General features: G+C 45.7%; 1 protein-coding gene across 9 annotated transcripts in view; it reads right to left on the bottom strand.

Moving 5' to 3' along the window:
* Positions 1–19,600, bottom strand: part of Ppp2r5c (protein phosphatase 2 regulatory subunit B'gamma) — a 131,615-nt gene that overhangs the window by 16,506 nt on the left and 95,509 nt on the right. For all 9 annotated transcript variants that reach the window (XM_050154647.1, XM_050154648.1, XM_050154649.1 and 6 more), the window contains 6 exons: positions 18,731–18,823; positions 18,518–18,648; positions 13,654–13,713; positions 11,960–12,068; positions 9,527–9,580; positions 4,880–5,050 (listed from right to left, as the gene is read on the bottom strand). In XM_050154647.1, coding sequence (XP_050010604.1) covers positions 4,880–5,050; positions 9,527–9,580; positions 11,960–12,068; positions 13,654–13,713; positions 18,518–18,648; positions 18,731–18,823 — 618 coding nt within the window. The remainder of the gene's footprint in view (positions 1–4,879; positions 5,051–9,526; positions 9,581–11,959; positions 12,069–13,653; positions 13,714–18,517; positions 18,649–18,730; positions 18,824–19,600) is intronic.

Here is a 19,600-nt window from a genome sequence, read left to right as displayed (position 1 = left end):
AGAAAGCTAGGATAAGCACTCACAGCCCTCCATCCAGATATGCTGTTGTCCATGCCTCTGCTCTGACTGCTGACAAGCACACACAAGAACCAGACTTCAGGGCTGGAGAGATGGCTCAGTGGTTAAGAGCACTGCCTGCTCTTCCAAAGGTCCTGAGTTCAATTCCCGGCAACCACATGGTGGCTCACAACCATCTGTAAAGAGGTCTGGTGCCCTCTTCTGGCTGCAGACATGCACACAGACAGAATATTGTATACATAAAAATAAATAAATATATATAAAAAAAAGAACCAGACTTCACAAATCCACCAGGGCATGTGGTCAGTGCTGGCCAGCACACAGTCCTCTAGGCAGAGCTGTAAGTGCTCCATAAGCTCAGCCAGAGTGCAGTGTAGTGGCCACGCTCAGAAGCTCAGGAGGAGCAGGACTACAGTTCTGCCACCAGAAGCCTTGAGTGAGTAGGTGGGGCAGGAAGAGGCAGCTGTGGAGGGTTCAGGAGGAAGCGAGGAGAGGTGAGCTTTGTAAATGGGAACGAAAAGGCGCATACAGAAATAGAGAACACGTAAAATGGATGGGGGCAGACTTGTGACCAAGCTTAATGACCTTAGTCATATCTGGAACCGACAGGGTAGAAGACAACCAACTCTCCCACTTACATTCTGTGGCACACGCTTCTCTCCATCCATGGCCATAACAAAATGTAAAACATACATGTGCACACGCATACACACAGTTTTGGGCTGTCTCACTATTGCTCATGCTGAGTCTCTTGCCTGAGCCTTTCATGTGCTGGGAAAAAAGGTGTGCACCACTCTGAATGGCAGATAATTCTTGTTTCAGAGTTCAAGACTTTCTCTGCTTTCATTTTTTTTTTTCCTTAAACCACGTAGGTCAGGCAAACTCAAGTTTATAAACTTTCCACCTTGGCCTCCCAAGTGTGAGGATTATAGGTGTCCCATCATGTCTGACCAACACCTTACCTGTATTATTATTTTTTACAAAATTACATTTATCGATTACGTGTGTATATGTCTGTGGTATGGCATAACTGTAGCCCATAAGACAATATGGAGGGGTTGGTTCTCTCCCTTCACTATGTGGGTCCTAGGGATCAAATTGACTGTCAGGTTTGGTGGCAAGCACCTTTCCCTGCTGAGCCATCTTGCTGGCTCTGTATTTTAATTTACTGTATGTACATATACACGAGAGCATGTGCTATGATGTGTATGGAGGGTAAAGGCTAACTCGGAGTCCATTCTCTTCCCCACTGCCAGTCACATGGGTTCTGATATTGAAGTCAGGCCACCAGGCTTGCAAGGCAAGCACCTTTACTGGATAGGCCTCAACACCTTCTCTTTCTTTTCTTTATTTTTGAGACGGGGCGGGGGGCGGGGGTCTCTGTGCTGCCCTGACTGGCCTAGGGCTCGACATATAGCCCAGGCTGGCTTTGAACTCATAGAGACAAGAGAGAACACTTATCTATCAATAAATATTTTTTGATATAATATTTCAAGACTGCACATTAGAAAACAGAAGACAGGGTACTTAAAGGCTCAAATTATAAATTCTGTTTTAGCTTTTAACACAATTTTTTTTTCTCCTTGAGAAACAGTAGTCTGGAACTTGTGACCCTCCTGCCTCAGTTCAGGGATTAACTACTGCACTTAGTTGTTTGAAACGAGCTCTGGCAGTTTGGTTAAAGAGAACTTTCAGTTTACTCTGCCATGTTTCCAATGATGTCAGTCTCCCGGCTCAGTGGCAGCGCATGCACACTCAGGACCTCTGCCTGTTCTCCCCAGTTCAACAGTACTGCCACCTTACCACTGGGTGCTGGCTTTTGACCACGGTGGCACAGTACTCCATTTCAGATTTCTTCAACGCACAACTCACTCTGTCCTGTCTACTCATCTTCAGAGTTGCTTTGTACCAACACATGTATCCACATGTACTTTTGACTTTATTGATTTTGTGTGTGTGTGGTCAGAGGACAACTCTGGGGAGTTGGTTCTCTCTTTTTACCATGTAGAGCCCAGGTATTGAACTCAGATTATCCGGCTTGGCAACAGGCACCTTGATCTGCTGAGCCATTTCACTGGCCCCTTTCTATTTTTTATAACAAGTTGGGAGTCCAGAGTTGACTGACTCCAAAAATGTTGTCTCTTCTACAGCCACCATTTCCCTGCTTGAGGTACAGTACAAACTCCACCAAGGAAAGCTACCAAGATGGCCAGGCGAGGTGGGGGTGTGTGTAAAAAAAAATTGCATAGAAAAAACATCTAGATATTAAGAAAGAACTAGCCACATGTTTCTGGAAGATTCTAGAATGTACATGGTATTGACCTGGGTCTATCAAGAAAGCAGAAATGGGGACGGCCCCTACAAGGAAGAGCAAAGTGTCTTGGCAGTGAATGAGGGATGCGAGGCTGGTTACCAGTGAAAAATGAGGGTGGCCAAACCCTGCAATCCTTCAGTCGCAATCACCAGCAGAAGTGCCTGTGTATCTCTGGAGCAGACTGTCTTGGTGTCCCTAAATACTTTGCTCTTGACAGGACTGCTTATGGGAGGAATGGCCCCTGTGCACAGCTGGGGCGAGCAGGCCCGAATCACTCAACTGTTCCCCACTAAACAAAGTCAATGCCTTGCATACGACCTTCCCATCCATGGGCTTTCTTCCTACATGAAAACTTTATGGTAGCATGCACCAGTAATCTTAACACTTGGAAATTTGAGGCAGGAGGATGAGTTTGAGGTCAGTTTGGGCTACAAAGTAAGAGTCTGTCTCAAAAGATTTAAAAAGCTACCAATAGCATATACAGATATGTATATAAAACCTGTGGCGTCTAATCAGTGTGGCCCACATGCACATGAGTAGAAGGCTGTCCAATGTGGTAGCAATAACCTCCTTGAGAAAGCTGACTCTTCTTCCAGCAGCTGTTGACTATCTGCAACCTTTCAACTATAAGTGGGGCCTTGTGAACCACGCCTCCACCCATACTGGAATATTGGCTATATTGGCCCTGGCAGGACTTGTGTGGCAACCACAGCTTGTCCAGACATACTGTTCCAAGCAGGTGTCCTGTCCTCTGACTCCTACAATCTTCCTACCTCTTCTGTGACATTCCCTGAGCCCTGGAGGAAGGTGATAGGATATGGATATGACAGCAAGCACCCCAGTCACTTATTCTCTGCACTTTGATCAATTGTGGTTTTGTGTTAGCCTCTGTCTACTGCAAAAAGCAGCTTCTTTGATGAAGGTGTGAGCTGGGCTGACCTAAGGATATAAGGCTAAGTATTTAGAAGCCAGCTAAATACTATCAGTTTAACAAAATGATAGTAGTATGTTCTGCCCTATGGTCAATGGTTTCTGGGAGAAGTATTGTCTCCCTGTGTAGAGAGATATTCCAATCAAACTCTTTATCCCTTGCATCCAACACCTCTTATAAACTAGGTTTCCATATACTTAGGCATTTTTCTGTCACTGGGGAGGTTCAGGTTCCCAAACAGTCCTGGTGTCTCTGACTCTTCCTGGGGTTCTGACACCTGTACCTTGGCCTGAGGTGGGGATGGGGAGATCCAGATAGTCTTAAACATTGGTGCTCCTTTGTAAAAACTGCTCATTCCAAGCTTTGGAAACAGAATTTTCCTGTTCTAGTTCAAACATAAAATGCCCATGGATGTCTACAGTAACAGTAGCTCAGCTGTGTGCAACAGGAAAGCCTGTACTAGAGGTTCTTCTACAGCAGAAGCAAACCTGGCCTTTCTATATGGTGGCTGGTGGCTACCACACTCCCCGAGCAGAGCTATCGGGCTTTCTTGTCTCAGTGTTGCTGGTCCCAATGATTCCTAACTTGGTCCTAACTCTTTCCTAACTCGGCAAAGGCTCTGGTCCCTTCATGAAGTCCCGAGTGCTCACCTGCACGGTGCCTAAGTGGTTATGGCTTCCAGGGTCACCAGCTTCCTGGAGCCCAAGGTTCTGCTGATTGTTACATCTTTACCATGCTGGTAATGAACATACCATACACAGCAGCTGGAAGGGGAGGAAAGCCAAGGAGCTCGGAGAACTTGAGTAGAAAGTGAGTGACGGACACTAGCCTCCCAGCAGGATTATGGTAGTAAGAAAAATCAGAATACTATTTTTTTAAAATATTTATTTATTTATTATGCATACTATATTCTGTCTGTGTGTATGTCTGCAGGCCAGAAGAGGGCACCAGACCTCATTACAGATGGTTGCGAGCCACCATGTGGTTGCTGGGAATTGAACTCAGGACCTTTGGAAGAGCAGGCAGTGCTCTTAATCTCTGAGCCATCTCTCCAGCCCCAGAATACTATTTTTTAAAAGATGTAAGGAGATATAAACTTATGTGCCAGAAAAGAAGCGTGTATGAAGAGGGAGATTTTCAGAGTTGAAGGTTTTTACTGTTGAGTTATTCTCATGACTTTGACAACTCAATTATGATAAACAGGACCCTATGAACCCCACAGCATGTCACACTTGAATGCCGAGCTTTATAGACAATGCTGCCAATCAGGCTTGCTAAGAATATATTTTCAGTGATGAGAGCATGAGTCAGAGAATTGAAACTACACAAAACTAAAATGTTATTTTTTTGGGGGGGGGTGCACAGGGTCTCTCTATAGCCCAGGCTGATCTCAACTTGTAGCAATTCTCCTGCCTTAGCTTCCCAAGTACTAGGATGACTGGAACAAGTCGACCTGCCTGGCTCAAATTTAAATATCTAATTTTGAAGTACATATCAAGTGAAAAAAAATTGAATTTCACCCTTAGATCACAGCAGAACCAGGGTATAAGCAGCTTCATACCAAGAATGTCATTTAACAGGAGCACCTGACCCATCACCCAAACCTGCATACATACCTGGAAGTGAGGGCTGGAAACACACTTGGCTAACTGTCGAAAAAGAGGCTCCATGATCTTCACAAATTCTGATGGTTCAATTACATCTAGAATTTCTTCTAATTCATTTAAGAACATTACTTCTTTTGGACTGTGAGTCTTTGGCCAGTATTTGAGAAGAGCCATTACCACCTATAAAACAAAGCGGCAAATGAAGTGATGCCCAGAGATGCCCAAGAGGAAGATGTCTGTGCTTCCATTAGATGTCCCCACTGCAAAGTAACACAGGAGACAACGCTGAGAACCAGCACTAGCATGCTTTTCTTTCATCAACAGTCTAGTTTTACACATTTTAACATCAGCTTAATGTGGCCCATTCCCCCGCCGATCATCAGTGGAGACCAAACAGACTGTGTTCTAGTGTGGAAACAGGCAGCTCTGACACTGCTAGCAACATTCACACATATGCACAATCCACTTCTCAAGTTAACTATTTGTGGATATGTATATGTGCATGTGCGCACACACACACACACACATACACTGTTTCCAACTTTGTTAAAATATACCAAAAAAGGTGTTGTCAATGAGGCAGATGTAAGTTTGCATTCACTGTAGGTGCTGGACCCGAGCTGGGGTCATGATGCTCTGTGTGGTTACCTGAAGCTTAAGAACAAGTGCTTGGTAGGAAGGAAGCACATGGCAGCCATGGCCTTGATGGGGAGCAATGCTATTTAGTTGAAGCCAGGGAGTTGAACGCTATGAGGTCACAGTGCTTTCCTAGTCTGTGGCTACTGAACATTATTCTCTTCGCCTTTCAGACAGTTATAAAGAGTGTCTGCTAGGAAACTTTAAGTATCCTTCTTTACTTTCAAAATGTCTTACCAGATTATACCAGCAGAAAACACTGGATCTGAGTCAATGAAGATGAACGAGTTTTACAGTTTTGCTACCTTAGTTCGAATAAGTACAATGAGTACCAGCAGGTACATTGTCGTAAGGACACATGTGTGTACACAATGCACATGCAACTGAACAGGTACAACTTGTCCCTCTGAAGCAGCTGTGAGGCCTTGTCTGTGAGGCAGGATGCAAGATTAAAAACTAAAGAGACATGGGAAAGGAAGCCCTCACCCTGGGATCTAGTTTGAGTTTCCTGTTGGTTGAGGATTCAAGACATCTCAACACAACTGGCAAAACCAAGGCTGTGAAGAGAGCACTCCTTTTCCGAAGTAAGCATGCCTTGTTGTATGCTTTCTTGGAGTCGGGGCTTGTGGCCCCGACAGTGTTAGCGTTCCCCTTTAATGCTCCAGTCTGAACAAAGCACTGCATGAAGCCCATCCTATGGTTTCATTTCTATAGATAAAAAGTTCCTTTTCATCACATTTATTTTATGTGTGAATGTCAGAAGAAAGCCTGCAGGAACTGGTTCTCTCCCTTTCACCATATGGGCCCCAGGAATTGAACCCATGTTGTCAATCTTAGCCTCAAACACTTTATCCACTGAGCTACCTTAATGACCCACAAAAAGAAATTCGTTAAGAGAAATAAGCAAACAGTTCATACTGTTTATAACTTGGTTTAATTTTTAAAGTTTTAATATGTATGTATGTATGTTATATTTATTCATTGGTTTTCCTGAGACAGTGTTTCTATGGTAGTTCTGGCTATCCTGGAACTTGTTCTGTAGTTCCAGGCTGTCCTGGAGCTTGGAGATCTGCCTGCCTCTGCTTCTTGAGTACTGGGATTTAGGGAATGCACACCACGGCCCAGCATGTCTTTAAAGTCATGCAGGAGCTACACAGCACCACCAATTTGAACTGATTTGCTGGAAAACTCCTAATTCCTGAATCACCCTGGACTTTTCCTGATCTTTGGGACCTCACTACTGTGAGCAGCGCCCAATCTTCTGGGCTGTGTGCGTGGGGCAGGCATTATAAGGCTAGACAACAGCAGCTTTAGGCTCCAGGTTCACGGCATGGTCCCTTTGTGGGGTGGGGGAAGCATGCCAGGAGTCCTGCCTTGAGTCCTGGGGAGCATGTCCTTGTGTAAGAGCAAAGTAGTGGCTGCCAAGACCGTGGGACATTCTATTAGCTGAAGGAGACAGACAGGCAAAAACAGACACAGTTGTGTAAAATCTCCCACGAGCCTCTATCCTGGCAACAAAGTAAATAGTAAATACATCTAATGTGCCCAGGACACGCTGGAGTACATGAAAAGTATCCATTCTACAGTCATGCCCTTTATAGGCTGCAGTCTTTGAAGTGGAACACTGTGATGGGCAATTTCCACTGTCAGTTTAACTGGTTTAAGGAACACGTAAGGCATCAATGAGGCACGCGAGGGTTTGTCTCTTTGGACTTTTCCAGAGGAATAACTTGCCTGTGTGCTGGTGACACCACTAGGGGCTTGGGTCCTAGACTGAGTAACAACTGAGAAAGGAGGAGGGCAGCTGGTTCTGGCCTTCCCTGTTTTCTGCTTCCTGACTGCCGGGACCAAGGAGTCTAAGCTACACGCTCTGCAGCCCCAGCGCTGCTGTGCTCTCACACCATGAGTCAGACTCAACCTTCCCCTAACTCATCTTTTATTGGGAATTTGACTGCAGTAACTGACATGACTTAGGAGCCCCGGGGCAGCAAAGCAGGTCTCTGTGTGCTGAGTGTACACACTCCTTTCCAGTCCACATCTGTGTGCTGAGTGTACACACTCCTTTCCAGTCCACATCTGTGTGCTGAGTGTACACACTCCTTTCCAGTCCACACCTGCATCTTAACAAGTGCTCACCACTAATCAGACATTTTCATAAAATGGGCATTTCAAAGGAGGAAATTTGCTAGATGAGTCTGAAGGCTTTGCATATACTGAAGATAAGCTCTGCTTTCTGTAGCTGGACAGTGATGTTCTGTCATCTCTCAGCAGGAACTATCAAACAACAGTTCGGGATGGAGCCACTACACCGAGTGTGTGCGACTTGTAGCTTGTCTGTACAGGGTCCTGCCAGAGGCTGGCAGTCGATGTTTATGTGACACAGCATGCTGGCTGTCTCTCCCTCCTGCAGTGAAGCTCACCCATCAGTCATGACACTGCTTTAGTGGGACAGAAACTTTAGAACTGTCACCTGGGTGCAGTTCTGCACAGATGGCCGAGGAAACGGTCCATCTGGGCTAAATACGCCTGGGGTCAGGCTGGGACAGGGTTCAGCAGGCAGAGGTGCTTTGGGAGGGAGAAGCCTGTATGTGACAAAGGTGGATTAACACTTGGTGAATTCTCTAGCTATCACAGAATATGAGAAACACACACACACACAAATCATGAGCTAAAACAGTATACCTTTTCTATGTCTTTGATTTCTTACTATAAAAGCAGTAGTGAGAGCAGGTGGAATTCCTTTTCTTTTAAAAGGAGTGTGTGTGTGTGTGTGTGTGTGTGTGTGTGCATGTTGGGCAAAGAAACCTGAGTGATCATGCAAATGTGCTCATGCATGCGAATGCCTGCAGAGATTGGGAATATGGTGTCTGATCCCCTGGAGCTGGAGTTACAGGCAGTTGTGAACCACCATCTGTGTGCTACTAACCTCTGAAAGAGCAACAAGTGCTCTTAACGACTGAGCTGTCTCGCCAGCTCCTCTTTCTCTGAAACAGGGTCTTGTTATATAGCTGAGGCTGACCCCAAACTCATGGTAATCTACCCATCTCAGTCTCCTGAGCTACCACAGCTGGCTTGAACCATATACCGTAAACAGATGAACTGCGTGGGCTATAAACTGTATCTTAGCTTATTTTTAAAAAGTGAATTCAAATACTTATTCTGGCTGACATCTGACAAGACATATTTTGTTAACCTTGGCTACGTTTTTGGCTGATTTTTAGTGGAGATGCTAGGAATTAAATTTAAAAAAAAATTAGTAAAGATAGTTTAGTGGTGGTGGTGCACACCTTTAATCCCAGCGCTCAAGAAGCGAAGGCAGGAAGATCTCTGAGTTCAAGGCCAGTCTGGTCTACAAAACAAGTTCCAGGACAGCCAGAGCTATAAGTCACAGTGAAACCTCTTTCAAAAAACCCAAAAGAATAAAATAAAATATTTTTTTTTTTTGTGTGTGTGTGGGGTTTCAAGACAGAGTTTCTATGTGTTGCTTTGGAGTTTGCCTGGAACTAGTTCTTGTAGACCAGGCTGGCCTAGAACTCAAAGAGATCTGCCAGCCTCTGCCTCCCACGGGCTGGGATTAAAGGTGTGATCCACCACCGCCCAGCCAAAATAAAATAAAATTTAATAAAGATAAAATACCAATTAGAAATCCAACCTAAAAGTCAGCAGCGTAGCCTTCACTTGCTGCTCAGTGACTGTAAAATAGTAACACTAACTTAGAAAAAACTTCCAGAACAGAAAGAATCCCCGAGTACAACAAGTGACTTAGCCTCTCACTTCAGTGCGTGTGAGTGAGTCAGGACATGTGCTGTCAAATATGGAGGACTAAACTGGGCCCAGGCTGGTGTCCACAGCTACTCAGATGCCATGTTCCAAGGATTGCCAAGCGGTAAGAGACAAGGTGGCAAGCCTGTTCCAGAAAACCATTATTGCAGTAAAGGAACTTGCAGCCAAATTACCACACTCAAACTTCCAACCCAGGAGTGAGCATGCCGGGTGCTCAGGGCCCAGGAGAGCACTTACTGGTTCAGTGAGGGTGCTGTCCTTCTCCAAAAACTGCACAACGCAGTACGCCAGCTGGAAGGGACGGGGGAGAGAGCGTCAGCAAGCCACTTCAGCACAGAAATGCTTCTATACCAACCTCAAACACCAGCCTGGGGAAAATGGCTGGGTGTGGTGGAAACACTGCGCATGACCGCCACGACTAACACCCATAATGCTCTGAGAGGAACTTCAGGGAAGCACCTTTGGGGCTGATGCTCAGTGGACAGATAATTCTTTCCCTATCCATTTCTGACAGATTTCATAGCTATGCTCACTCCCAAGAATGATAAAAACCAGGAGAAATTTTTCAGATACTACCAACAAATCAACCAAGTGTAATGAGGGATGTGTGTGTGCGCATGGCATTTTTGAAGATTAGAATGGGCAAGTAATATAATAACTGGAAAAATTTTATTTTGGCAACCTATCAGAAATTTCTGAGCTATTTATTCTTTATTTTCCCTTAAGATAGTTTTGCTGCAAGCCTCCTGCCTCAGTCTCAGAGTCCTGAGACTATAGGTGTGCACCACCATGAACAGCTTTTGTTCAACAATGGATATGATAACAGGCCAACTGGACCTGCTGCCATGTGATGCCTACCCGACAACAAGTGGATATTTCCTAGGACGCCAGTGCTAGTCAATTAACAAAAGAATGTCCTCTCTGTAATGTATCCCATGCCACCCACTTCCAAGGAGCTCTCAAGAATAAAATCTCCATTTGATTTTTAATTTTTAGACAAGGTCTTGATATACAGCCCAGGTTGGCCTCAAATTCATGATTTTCCTGCCTCAGATTCCGGAATGCTGAGATTATAGTTATGAGCTATAAGCTTTGATAAGAATCTTTGGGCTCTGTTTTCTTGCAGTGTTGGGAACAGAACCTAAAACCTTGCACGTGACAAGCACTCCCCTACTACACCACAGCCGCCACGTGCTCTTCTTCTCCCCCACTTGGGGACACGTGTGTGTATGGGGGGTGTAAACTTTTTTATGTTATTTTATGAGTATATGTAACTGTGCACCATGGACATGCAGTGTCTACAGCAGCCAGAAAAGGATCCACTGGGACAGAGATTACAGATGGTTGTTAGCTGCCATGTGAGTTGTGTCTTTATTCCCACGCCTCCATGCCGGTCAAGAGAGATCGTTTATGTTGGGGTCCGGTCCAGAGAGAAATAACTTAGGGTCCGGACAAGCACCGGACCCTGACAGGTGCTGGGAAACAAACTCAGGCCTCTGGGAGCACAGCCAGTGCTTTTAACTGCTGAGTCAACTCTCCATCCTTCTGTCCATGTGTTCTTAACACATATGACATCCTATTCTGTGTTCAGCCATGTAGCAGGCAAGAGTAAAGGATTATGGGCTGCAAATGAGAGTGGCCACCCTTTGAGACTCAGCATAGCTCAAATTCTGTCTATTGGAAACAGATTCAAATACAGACAGATAGAAACTAGTCAGGAACCAGCAACTAAGGTTCCAGCACAATTACAGTTAGACTGCTGCACTTTAAAAAAATCCAGTTTGTACAAGTTGTCACAGGTCTTTAAGACATTAGGTTTAGAACATGTTATAAGAAGCCTCTTTTCCTCTCAAAGTGGACCCTCCTGTCTCGATACAATCTATATTCCGGAGATTTTCCTGAATCTCCCCCCACCCCCAACGCTGCCCTTCTCTTCTCTTCTCTTCTCTTCTCTTCTCTTCTCTTCTCTTCTCTTCTCTTCTCTTCTCTTCTCTTCTCTTCTCTTCTCTTCTCTTCTCTTCTCTTCTCTTCTCTTCTCTTCTCTCTCTCTCTCTCTCTCTCTCTCTCTCTCTCTCTCTCTCTGTCTCTCTCTTTTTTGAGACAGGGTTTCTCTGTATAGCCTTGGAGCCTGTCCTAGAACTTGCTCTGCAGACCAGGCTGGCCTAGAACACAGAGATCCGCCTGCCTCTGCCTCCTGAGTGCTGGGATTAAAAGGATGTGCCACCACCGCCCAGCTTCTTTCTTTTTTGTATGCATAAGTCTGTGTGATGTTTGTGCATGTGCAAGACTACAAACGTTCATGTGTATGAACGCACGGAGGCCAGAAGTCGACATTGGGTGTTTTTCTCGATTCTTTCCACCTTGTATCATTGAGGCAATGTTTCTCTCACTGAACCAGGAGCTAGCTACATTGTCAATCTAGCTAGCCAGCTTGCTCCTGGGATTCTGCCTCTACCTTCTGAAGTTGAATGCACAGGTGGCCTAGCACATCATGCTATCTGCCATTTATGGGAGTTCTGGGGATCTCAACTCTGGTCCTCACACTTGATGGCAAACATTTATATAACTAAACCATCTCCCTACCCCTCTCCCAGTGATATGGGAAAGGAATCACTCCCACAAACGGTTGGACCACTGCAGAGGTGTGCAGTTGTACTCAGCTGGCCTTACCTGGGGATGGTAGACACTCAGAGATTTCACTTTGTGCAAGGGCAGCAACACCTTTAACAGGAAAATCTTGTGCTCTTCCTTTAGTGGTAAGGCAAATCCATTAATTATACTGTGAAAAGAGAATCCAGCTTGAGTATTTACACATTCCAGATTATAGTCAGGTATCTTGTTCTTTCAGTTTTTGTTTTCAGCATGAAAAGCCAATGGGCAAAATATTTCAGAATAAAGAGGACACTGAAAGGAATAAGAGCTACAATAAAAAGGCCTTCCAGGAGCACAGCCATTTTAATCTTTTTTGTATTGGGATTTAAGTTGCAGCACAGAGGGAAGAAAACAGCAGGAAACTGAGCAGCTTGGGGGACAATGACGAGATCCAGGTGTTCCCGCCCAGTACTTTTCTTTAAGACGTCTACATTCCTGGGGTAATTCCAGATCATTATCCTCGTGTGACCTGGAGTGTCCCTCCACTCTCACCTCCTGTGTGCAGACTGGCTGCTGTTCATTCTGTAGGAAAGGCATACCACTGAAGGGACACCAAACTGAACATTAACTGGCCTATCTACGTGGTTTTGTGCTTAGACAAAGAGAAGAGATGCTTCCCAGAGCCAGAGTCAGAACAGTGGTAACTTGGTCCTCCAGTCATGCTGCACCGTACCCACCAAGGGTGACGAGCACATCTGCAGGGGAACCCGGGGGAACCCTGTGTTAGAGGAAGGGTTGAAAAGACAACACTTCTGATACATGGCAGAGGGAAACACCAGAAGGAAACTCAGCTTTCTTTCCAGTTCACAGAAGGAACTTGCCCAAGGTCATATGACTGGGAGAGGCACCCTTAGCCATACTAAGTAAGCCAGGCCTCGAGGGACAGACCAACCTAGGTACAGCCATTTTTTTCAAATCACATCTTTAGCAGCAGCTTGAGAGGGACCAGATCTACCAGACAACAGTTTCCTTGTGTGTGTGTGTGTGTGTGTGTGTGTGTGTGTTGAGGGGGGCACACAAAGACAACAGGTTCAGAGGCTGTAGGGAGCCACTGGATTCTATATATACTGGGTGTCTCCACTTTAGAGCAACTCAGAACTTTAAGGTGCTAATAATGCCCATGGATTCCCCTAGAGGCACTGGGGAGAGCATTGTCCAGGTCGACCTTCCTCTTAGCTCCACTCCAAGATGAAATCTTTCAGGAAATAGTGGGTCAGGGAATCTTATATTTACAGGCCATTTAAAAAAATAAGTAAAAACTTTACTCAGTTTAAGATGATAAAAAATTGAATCATAATATATATATATATATGAAAAGTCAACAGGTTGAGACAATTTAAAATACTAGCCAAATATTTACTCAACACCTCATGCATATAATCTATTCTTCAAATAAGCTTTAATACCAACATTCTTCTATAACTATTTTTAATACTACTCGAGGGAAAAAGTTGAAATTCCATAGCTTCCATAGTAATAGATTGAGGTGTATGAAGAGGGCTCTGCCTATGGAGCCACAAAGACAGAAGCTGTTGTTCATGCACTCTGATCTGTGAGTTAATCAACCTTCCTTCTCCTTACGTGAAACTCTCTTTCCGTCCTTTCAGGACCTGGCTTGAGCGGCTGTGCTCTGGGAGGAGTCAAGTCAATGAGTAAGATCATCTGGTGTTGGCTCTAGCTGCAGGCATGCACTGTCAGTGACAGGAACTTACCTTCCCAGTATTTCCAGTAATTCTGCTATGCCATTGTGATGCTCTGTCTCATAAATAAACCTGGAACATACAATATGTCATCAGCACTGGACCCTGAGTAAAAGCTGCAGACATGACAACAATCTGAACAAGGAAATTCAAAGGCTACAGGAGGAACCGAGGAACCAGCAGTGCCGTGCTGACACCTTTCCGGGACATGTTCAGGTACTTTCAGAGCCCACAAAGCCCTGAAAGCCTACAACGGAATACCCTTGAGGGAAGACAGCCGGTGTAGCCCAATTTCTTCCAACATTTTATTCTGAAAAATTTCAAGTATCCAGGAAAGCTGAAGAAGTTTCACAGCTAACACCTGTGCTCTGACCAGCAGTCTCAGGCTATGGCAGTTTGCATGCTGTCTGCCTTGTGTTCACATCTATCTAGCCTTCTATCCTAGCCTCTAATCCATCTTGTTTCTTTGCAGCTTTTCAACATGAGGTGATGTCTTACTCAGTTTTAAAGCCTCCAATCTCCAGCACACTCCCTGCCATGGTTAGAGGCTCCTCTCTGAATACCCATGTTGCCCTCCTCCCTATGTCCCTGTTTCCCCAACACCAGTTCCAAGTGCAGTCCACTTCTCTTCTTCTAAGTGCTCTCTGTCCATCATACCCAACACAGACTCCTAAGGGAGCTCTGGAAATATGCACCCCACTCTCTGTGCCAGCTTGTCTCCCTCCAGATAAGGACAAGGACTTCCTGTGAATGTGTTCCTGATACTAGGACCAAGCCTGGCATCTGTGTAGTTCTTAAACAGTCTGGTGAGCGAACTGGGGACAAGAATAGGGAACAGGGGAATGTCTACCAACCCCTGCCCCCCTGCAGGAGTCCCATGGAAACTGAACCCTAGCTACTTGGTTGTTGGTGGTCTACAGCAGCAGGGTAGTGCACTCTGGACATGTGATGGTAGAAGTGGCCCCCACCCATCGGTGAGAGAGCCTCCCTCAGCAGCTGCTTAGTAAAGTGTCTGGCCCAAATATCAGTGTCCCGAGACAAACTGACTAGTAACCTTAAAGTACAGGCAGTGGTGATGCATGCTTTTAATCCCAGCATTGGGAGGCAGAGGCAGTCTGATCTCTGTGAATTTGAAGTCAGCCTGGTCTACAGAGTGAGTTCCAATTCTGTATTCTCAAATGGTCAGGCCTCCCTGATGGCTCTTACTTACTAAGCCCCAAGGAAGGTACTGACAGATCCACACAGAGGGGAGAGGACAGGGTCTGTGAATGCAGGTGAGACAGGATGATAGCCTGGACAGCACATGGGCAGGCTCCAAGGCCACTGGCAGCCAGACACAGAAACATGAAGACATGCTTGGCTGTAGTCTAAAAGTGTAGCTGTGAGGGCACTGCCAGAGGACTGGCTGTGGTCGTGAGAATGTGTGTCACATCTGCTTCCTGCTGACCTCTTCCTACCCCTGCCCCAGAGCACAGAAGTGGCCTATCAGTGAGTCTGCGGGAGTCAGTGCAGGAAAGTGGTTTCCTCTTGCTTCACAGGTTTTACCCACGGTTATAATTCTGAGCTGGTGCAGCACCCTTGCACACAGCTCACAGTGACCCTTGGGCCCTGCTGCTCAGCCTTCTTGCATATTGTGGGAGGATGGTGGTCACTGTAAGCCACGTGGTTTTCACATTAGTATTATTTTATGAGAGCCTCTGTCTAAGCACCTTTAGCTCACTGTGTAGAGAGAGAAGGGGACTAGTTCCCAGAGAAGACAGTCTGGGAAGCCGAGCAGACATCAGAGCAAGACGGAGTGCTCCTCACTCTACAGCAAAAGCCCAGACTGATCTGAACCTGGGCTGGAACTGCTGCTCAGAGCAGTCTCCCATTGGATGTGTTCTGCACCTTGGACCAAGAGGCAGGATCTACTTCCCTTCCTGTGAGGCTGAACTGTCTTGTGGCTTGCCTTGACAATACCAGAGATGGAAGTAAGGGGCACTAATTTGGGGCTAATCCCTTGAGGAGGCTGGGAGCTTCTCCTGACTCCCATGGAGGCAGCTGGTGCTCATAAGAGGATGCACAGTAGTGAGAAGCCACCCAGGGTATCTCTGCCCTAGATGACACCGTGGCAGCACAGCAGTTCTGCTGAGCCCAGGCCCAGGACAGAACTGAGGAATCACAGGTGGTGATGTAAGCCGTGGCACCGGGTGGGGCAGCAAGACAAGGTCTGGCTGCTCTGCTGACTGGCCATCCTCCAGTGCACTGCTTATTAAAACCAGCCCTGGGGTCACTGTTTGCTCACGCTAGTAAACCAACTCACTGAGAAATTACAAGTAGGAATCGTAGCTTCTAGTAAGTTGAACCAAATTGTTTAAAAGTGCCTTTTCTTACAAGATATAGGTGTGGATTAAGAACCTGGGATGCTCCGGAACAGCAGCATACAATATTAGGGATCATTCAGATTCACATCTGCATATGTATGAGCTATATTTTGGGCTATGATTCAAGCTAAAACCAAAAATTCAATTACTCTATGCAAATACTCTTGGAAAGTAATGCTATGTAATATTTTTAGGTTGGAGACAGGCTCTCTTTACGCTATTCAAGCTGGTATGCAAGTAACTATTAGGTGCAAATGATCCTTCTGACTCAACCTCCCGAGGAGCTGCGACTGTAGACAAAAGCCACCATACCTGGCTACTCTTGCATTTTAACCATGAACCACAAATCAAGTGTGGAATTTTCCACTGTGGCATCATGCAAGTGCTCAAAATGTCAACTGTTTTCTCCTTTTTTGTTTTTTTTTCGAGATGGCTCAGCTGTTAAAGACTCACAACCAAAAGTATTCAAATTTTTAAGTGTGTGGATTTCTGGGTCAGGATACTCAACATGCATAGGACTTCCATGATCTGGGAAACTCTGAGCTATTTGACTCTCTTCACATGAAACAACGACAAAAGAGCCAAGCCAATTAGGGATTCTAAGTAACATGCTCGCTTTGGAGCACACATATATAAAGATAAGTATAGAAGAGATGACCTAAGGGAGGAAACACAGAAGTGCCAACTGCACCCTCATCCATTTGAGAGAACTGAACTGGATCGTGGGATGTACTCTGAATAAGGAAGGAGCTGAGCGCCTCAGTAATCAAGGTAAGCTCTCTGCAGCAGGAGGCATTTCCACTTCCACACGGCAGGTGCTAACGGATTTGGGGTTCTGCTGCCTGACCAAAACCACTAGTCCTGAGGAAACAAAACACTATAGCCAGAGCGTGAATTTCAGGGCTAACAGACTGGAATTTAAGTTGTACCCATTCTGTGTAGAGAATGACATCAGCTGAGTAATGATCTTGCGAGAAATCAGAGCACCAAGAAGTGAAAAACAGGAGCTGAATATGTAGGAGCTGACATCACTCCCTCACTATAATCAGAGCAAGTCAGGGCTGGGTTGGGCTCCATTACAGAAACATTATATATTAGGAGGAACCTGAAAGGGGCTCAAAGGGAAGACACATGGTGAAGGCCCCAATATCACAATGTGCCATCAGGCAAAGGATTCAACTGCAGGGATACACCAGGCCGGAAGGACCAGAAGGACCACATAGGCTGCTCAGTCTCACTGTCTCAGCTCCCCTTTCTTGGCCACTTTCTGTCACCGTGGGGAAGAAGGACCAGGCAGGCATAAGCACGCCCTGCCCCATAGCTAGATTGTGTGAAATTTACTTTACATCAGATGGATATCATACTGTTTCTATCACTGCTAAGATTTGCTACTTTTAGGCTTCCCTGGAATCAGATATCTGAGAGCAGAAAGTCAACCCAAGAAGCCAACAATTACAAGATAACCTCAGTAAGTTTTCTTGGTACTAAGAAGAAAGCTACACAAACCAGGCTGAGCAGTGACACACACCCTTCACCTCAGCAGAAGCAGGAGGATATAGGCTAGCCAGGGCTACAAGGTGAGACTATTCCATAAAAGAGCTACACAGACTTCCACCAGCACCCATTCTGTAACACTGCGCCACTGAGGCTGCTCCTGGGGAGGAGGGGCCATGTCAGCTCAGGTGAACTTTGCTTGGGGAAGCAGGTCTGAGGGCTCAAAGCAAGGCAAGGGCAGACAGGACAACCTGGAATGACACATGGCTGCACAGACTGAGATTGGGCAGAACCTGGAAGCACAGAGGTAGCCTAGGAAGCGGTGTTGATCAGATAGCAGCAGTGGTACAACCATGTGAATGTAGCCCTGACTCATCTGAGCTATGGCAATCTTTCTGCCTCCACCTCCCAAGGCCTGGGATTATAGGCGTGAACCTTCACACACACCTGGAATGTTAGACCTTAAGAATCATGAGGCGTGGTCAGAGATGAGACAAGGATGGCTATCAATACACTTGAAGGGTTTGAGATGTCCTTTCCGAGCTAGAGGCTGACAGGACAGGTTTGGGTATATAGGAAAGTTGTCCTGCTCTGTCTGCCGCCAGGGCTCTCTCCTCTCTCTGCTTGGTTGGCCCTCAAACTGCTCAACTAATTCACAGATCTTCCCAGGCAAAGGCTGACTACTTCCTTCCCTCTTCCTGTCTTCTTGTGACTGAGCAGCAATAATACGGTAAAAAGCAGGTGAATGGGTCAGGGTCAGCCCACCCACACTCAGGACAACTGGACAGTTCTACAGGAACTCAAGCAAGGGTAGTGTGTGGTAAGACATTGGGGAGGAGAAGCAAGGGTGGACTAACAGAACCAAGCAGTCAAAACTGCACAGAGGAACACAGAGAGACAAGGTACAGTGTGGTGGTGTGGTAGGGTCACCTGCACATGACTAGCACACTGCTCAGCTCCCCTCCCCTGTCTCTGATGTGACAGCCTTGAGGGTGGGTAGCAACCACACGAGGACTTACCTATAAAATATATTATTTATCTGTTTCCTGATGTAAGCACGCAGACCTAAGAACTTCCCATAGATTCTGTGAAGGGTAGTTTTTAGAAAATCTCTCTCCCGAGGATCCTCACTGTCAAAGAGTTCTAGAAGCTTTAAAAAAAACATAGCACTTAGTGACAGTGACCATCCTGCACTTAAGGCTGCTGAGGAACACCTGGCTGGGGAAACTCACCTGTAATACAAACTTCTGATCAATATATTTCTTTGCTATATTGGGCTGGAAATCTGGAGACTCTAAAAATCTTAAGAAAAATTCATAAACAAGCTAGGAGGAAAAAAAAACAAGAAGTCAGATAATATGGCACTTTATTAGTTGGATTAAGACCACCTCAAATTCAGTCTTTATTTGCTTGAAAATACTAGACTTAAAAACACACATGCATTCAAAATTAATGCTGAATTGTGTGGCTTAGCATAATTATAACTGCAGATAGAATTATTTATTTAGTGAGAACCACAGACTATCTCTTAAATGGCACACAGTGCTTCCCATGGTGCGCAGTTGTGACACCTGGGACCATGACTAAGCTTGGGGGTGGGATCTGCAGAATGCTATCTACATATATCATGGAGTTCTAGGGAGACAAGAACTTAAGGACTGCCTGGGAGAGGAACACAAAAACAGACACTGAACCACAGCCACTGGGTTCCCTTTGTCAATAAACAGCACAGTTGGCTGGACAGCATGGATGGTCTGTCCTAAACTGTGTGCAAGTCAGATGCCTTAAGGGCAGAACATTTGGCTCCTCCCTTCTTTTCTTTTCTTTTTTTTTTCCATTTTTTCTTTTTTTCGCCTCCTCACCAAGGACATATGTAAATGCTCTGCTTGGGCTGGCCTCATAACCAGTCACCCTAGTACCTCACAGGTGTGTGGGGAACTATCTGGGGCTATGCTCCCAACTTAACATATCATTTGTCAGCAAGGAGCCTGGGATGCACAGGGACATTAGGTTAAACGCATTCACTGCAAACTGCAAATACACTTGGGAAATGCTCTAAACCTTGACTGAGAAAATGCTTTCTTAAGACCTGGCCGTACACA

The sequence above is a fragment of the Alexandromys fortis genome, unplaced genomic scaffold (assembly GCF_014885135.2).
Source record: "Alexandromys fortis isolate MF-2015 unplaced genomic scaffold, M_Fortis_MF-2015_v1.1 scaffold_91, whole genome shotgun sequence".
Lineage (NCBI taxonomy): Eukaryota > Metazoa > Chordata > Mammalia > Rodentia > Cricetidae > Alexandromys > Alexandromys fortis.
Note: the sequence above shows the minus strand (reverse complement) of the source record. Positions and strands in the feature narration are given on the sequence as shown.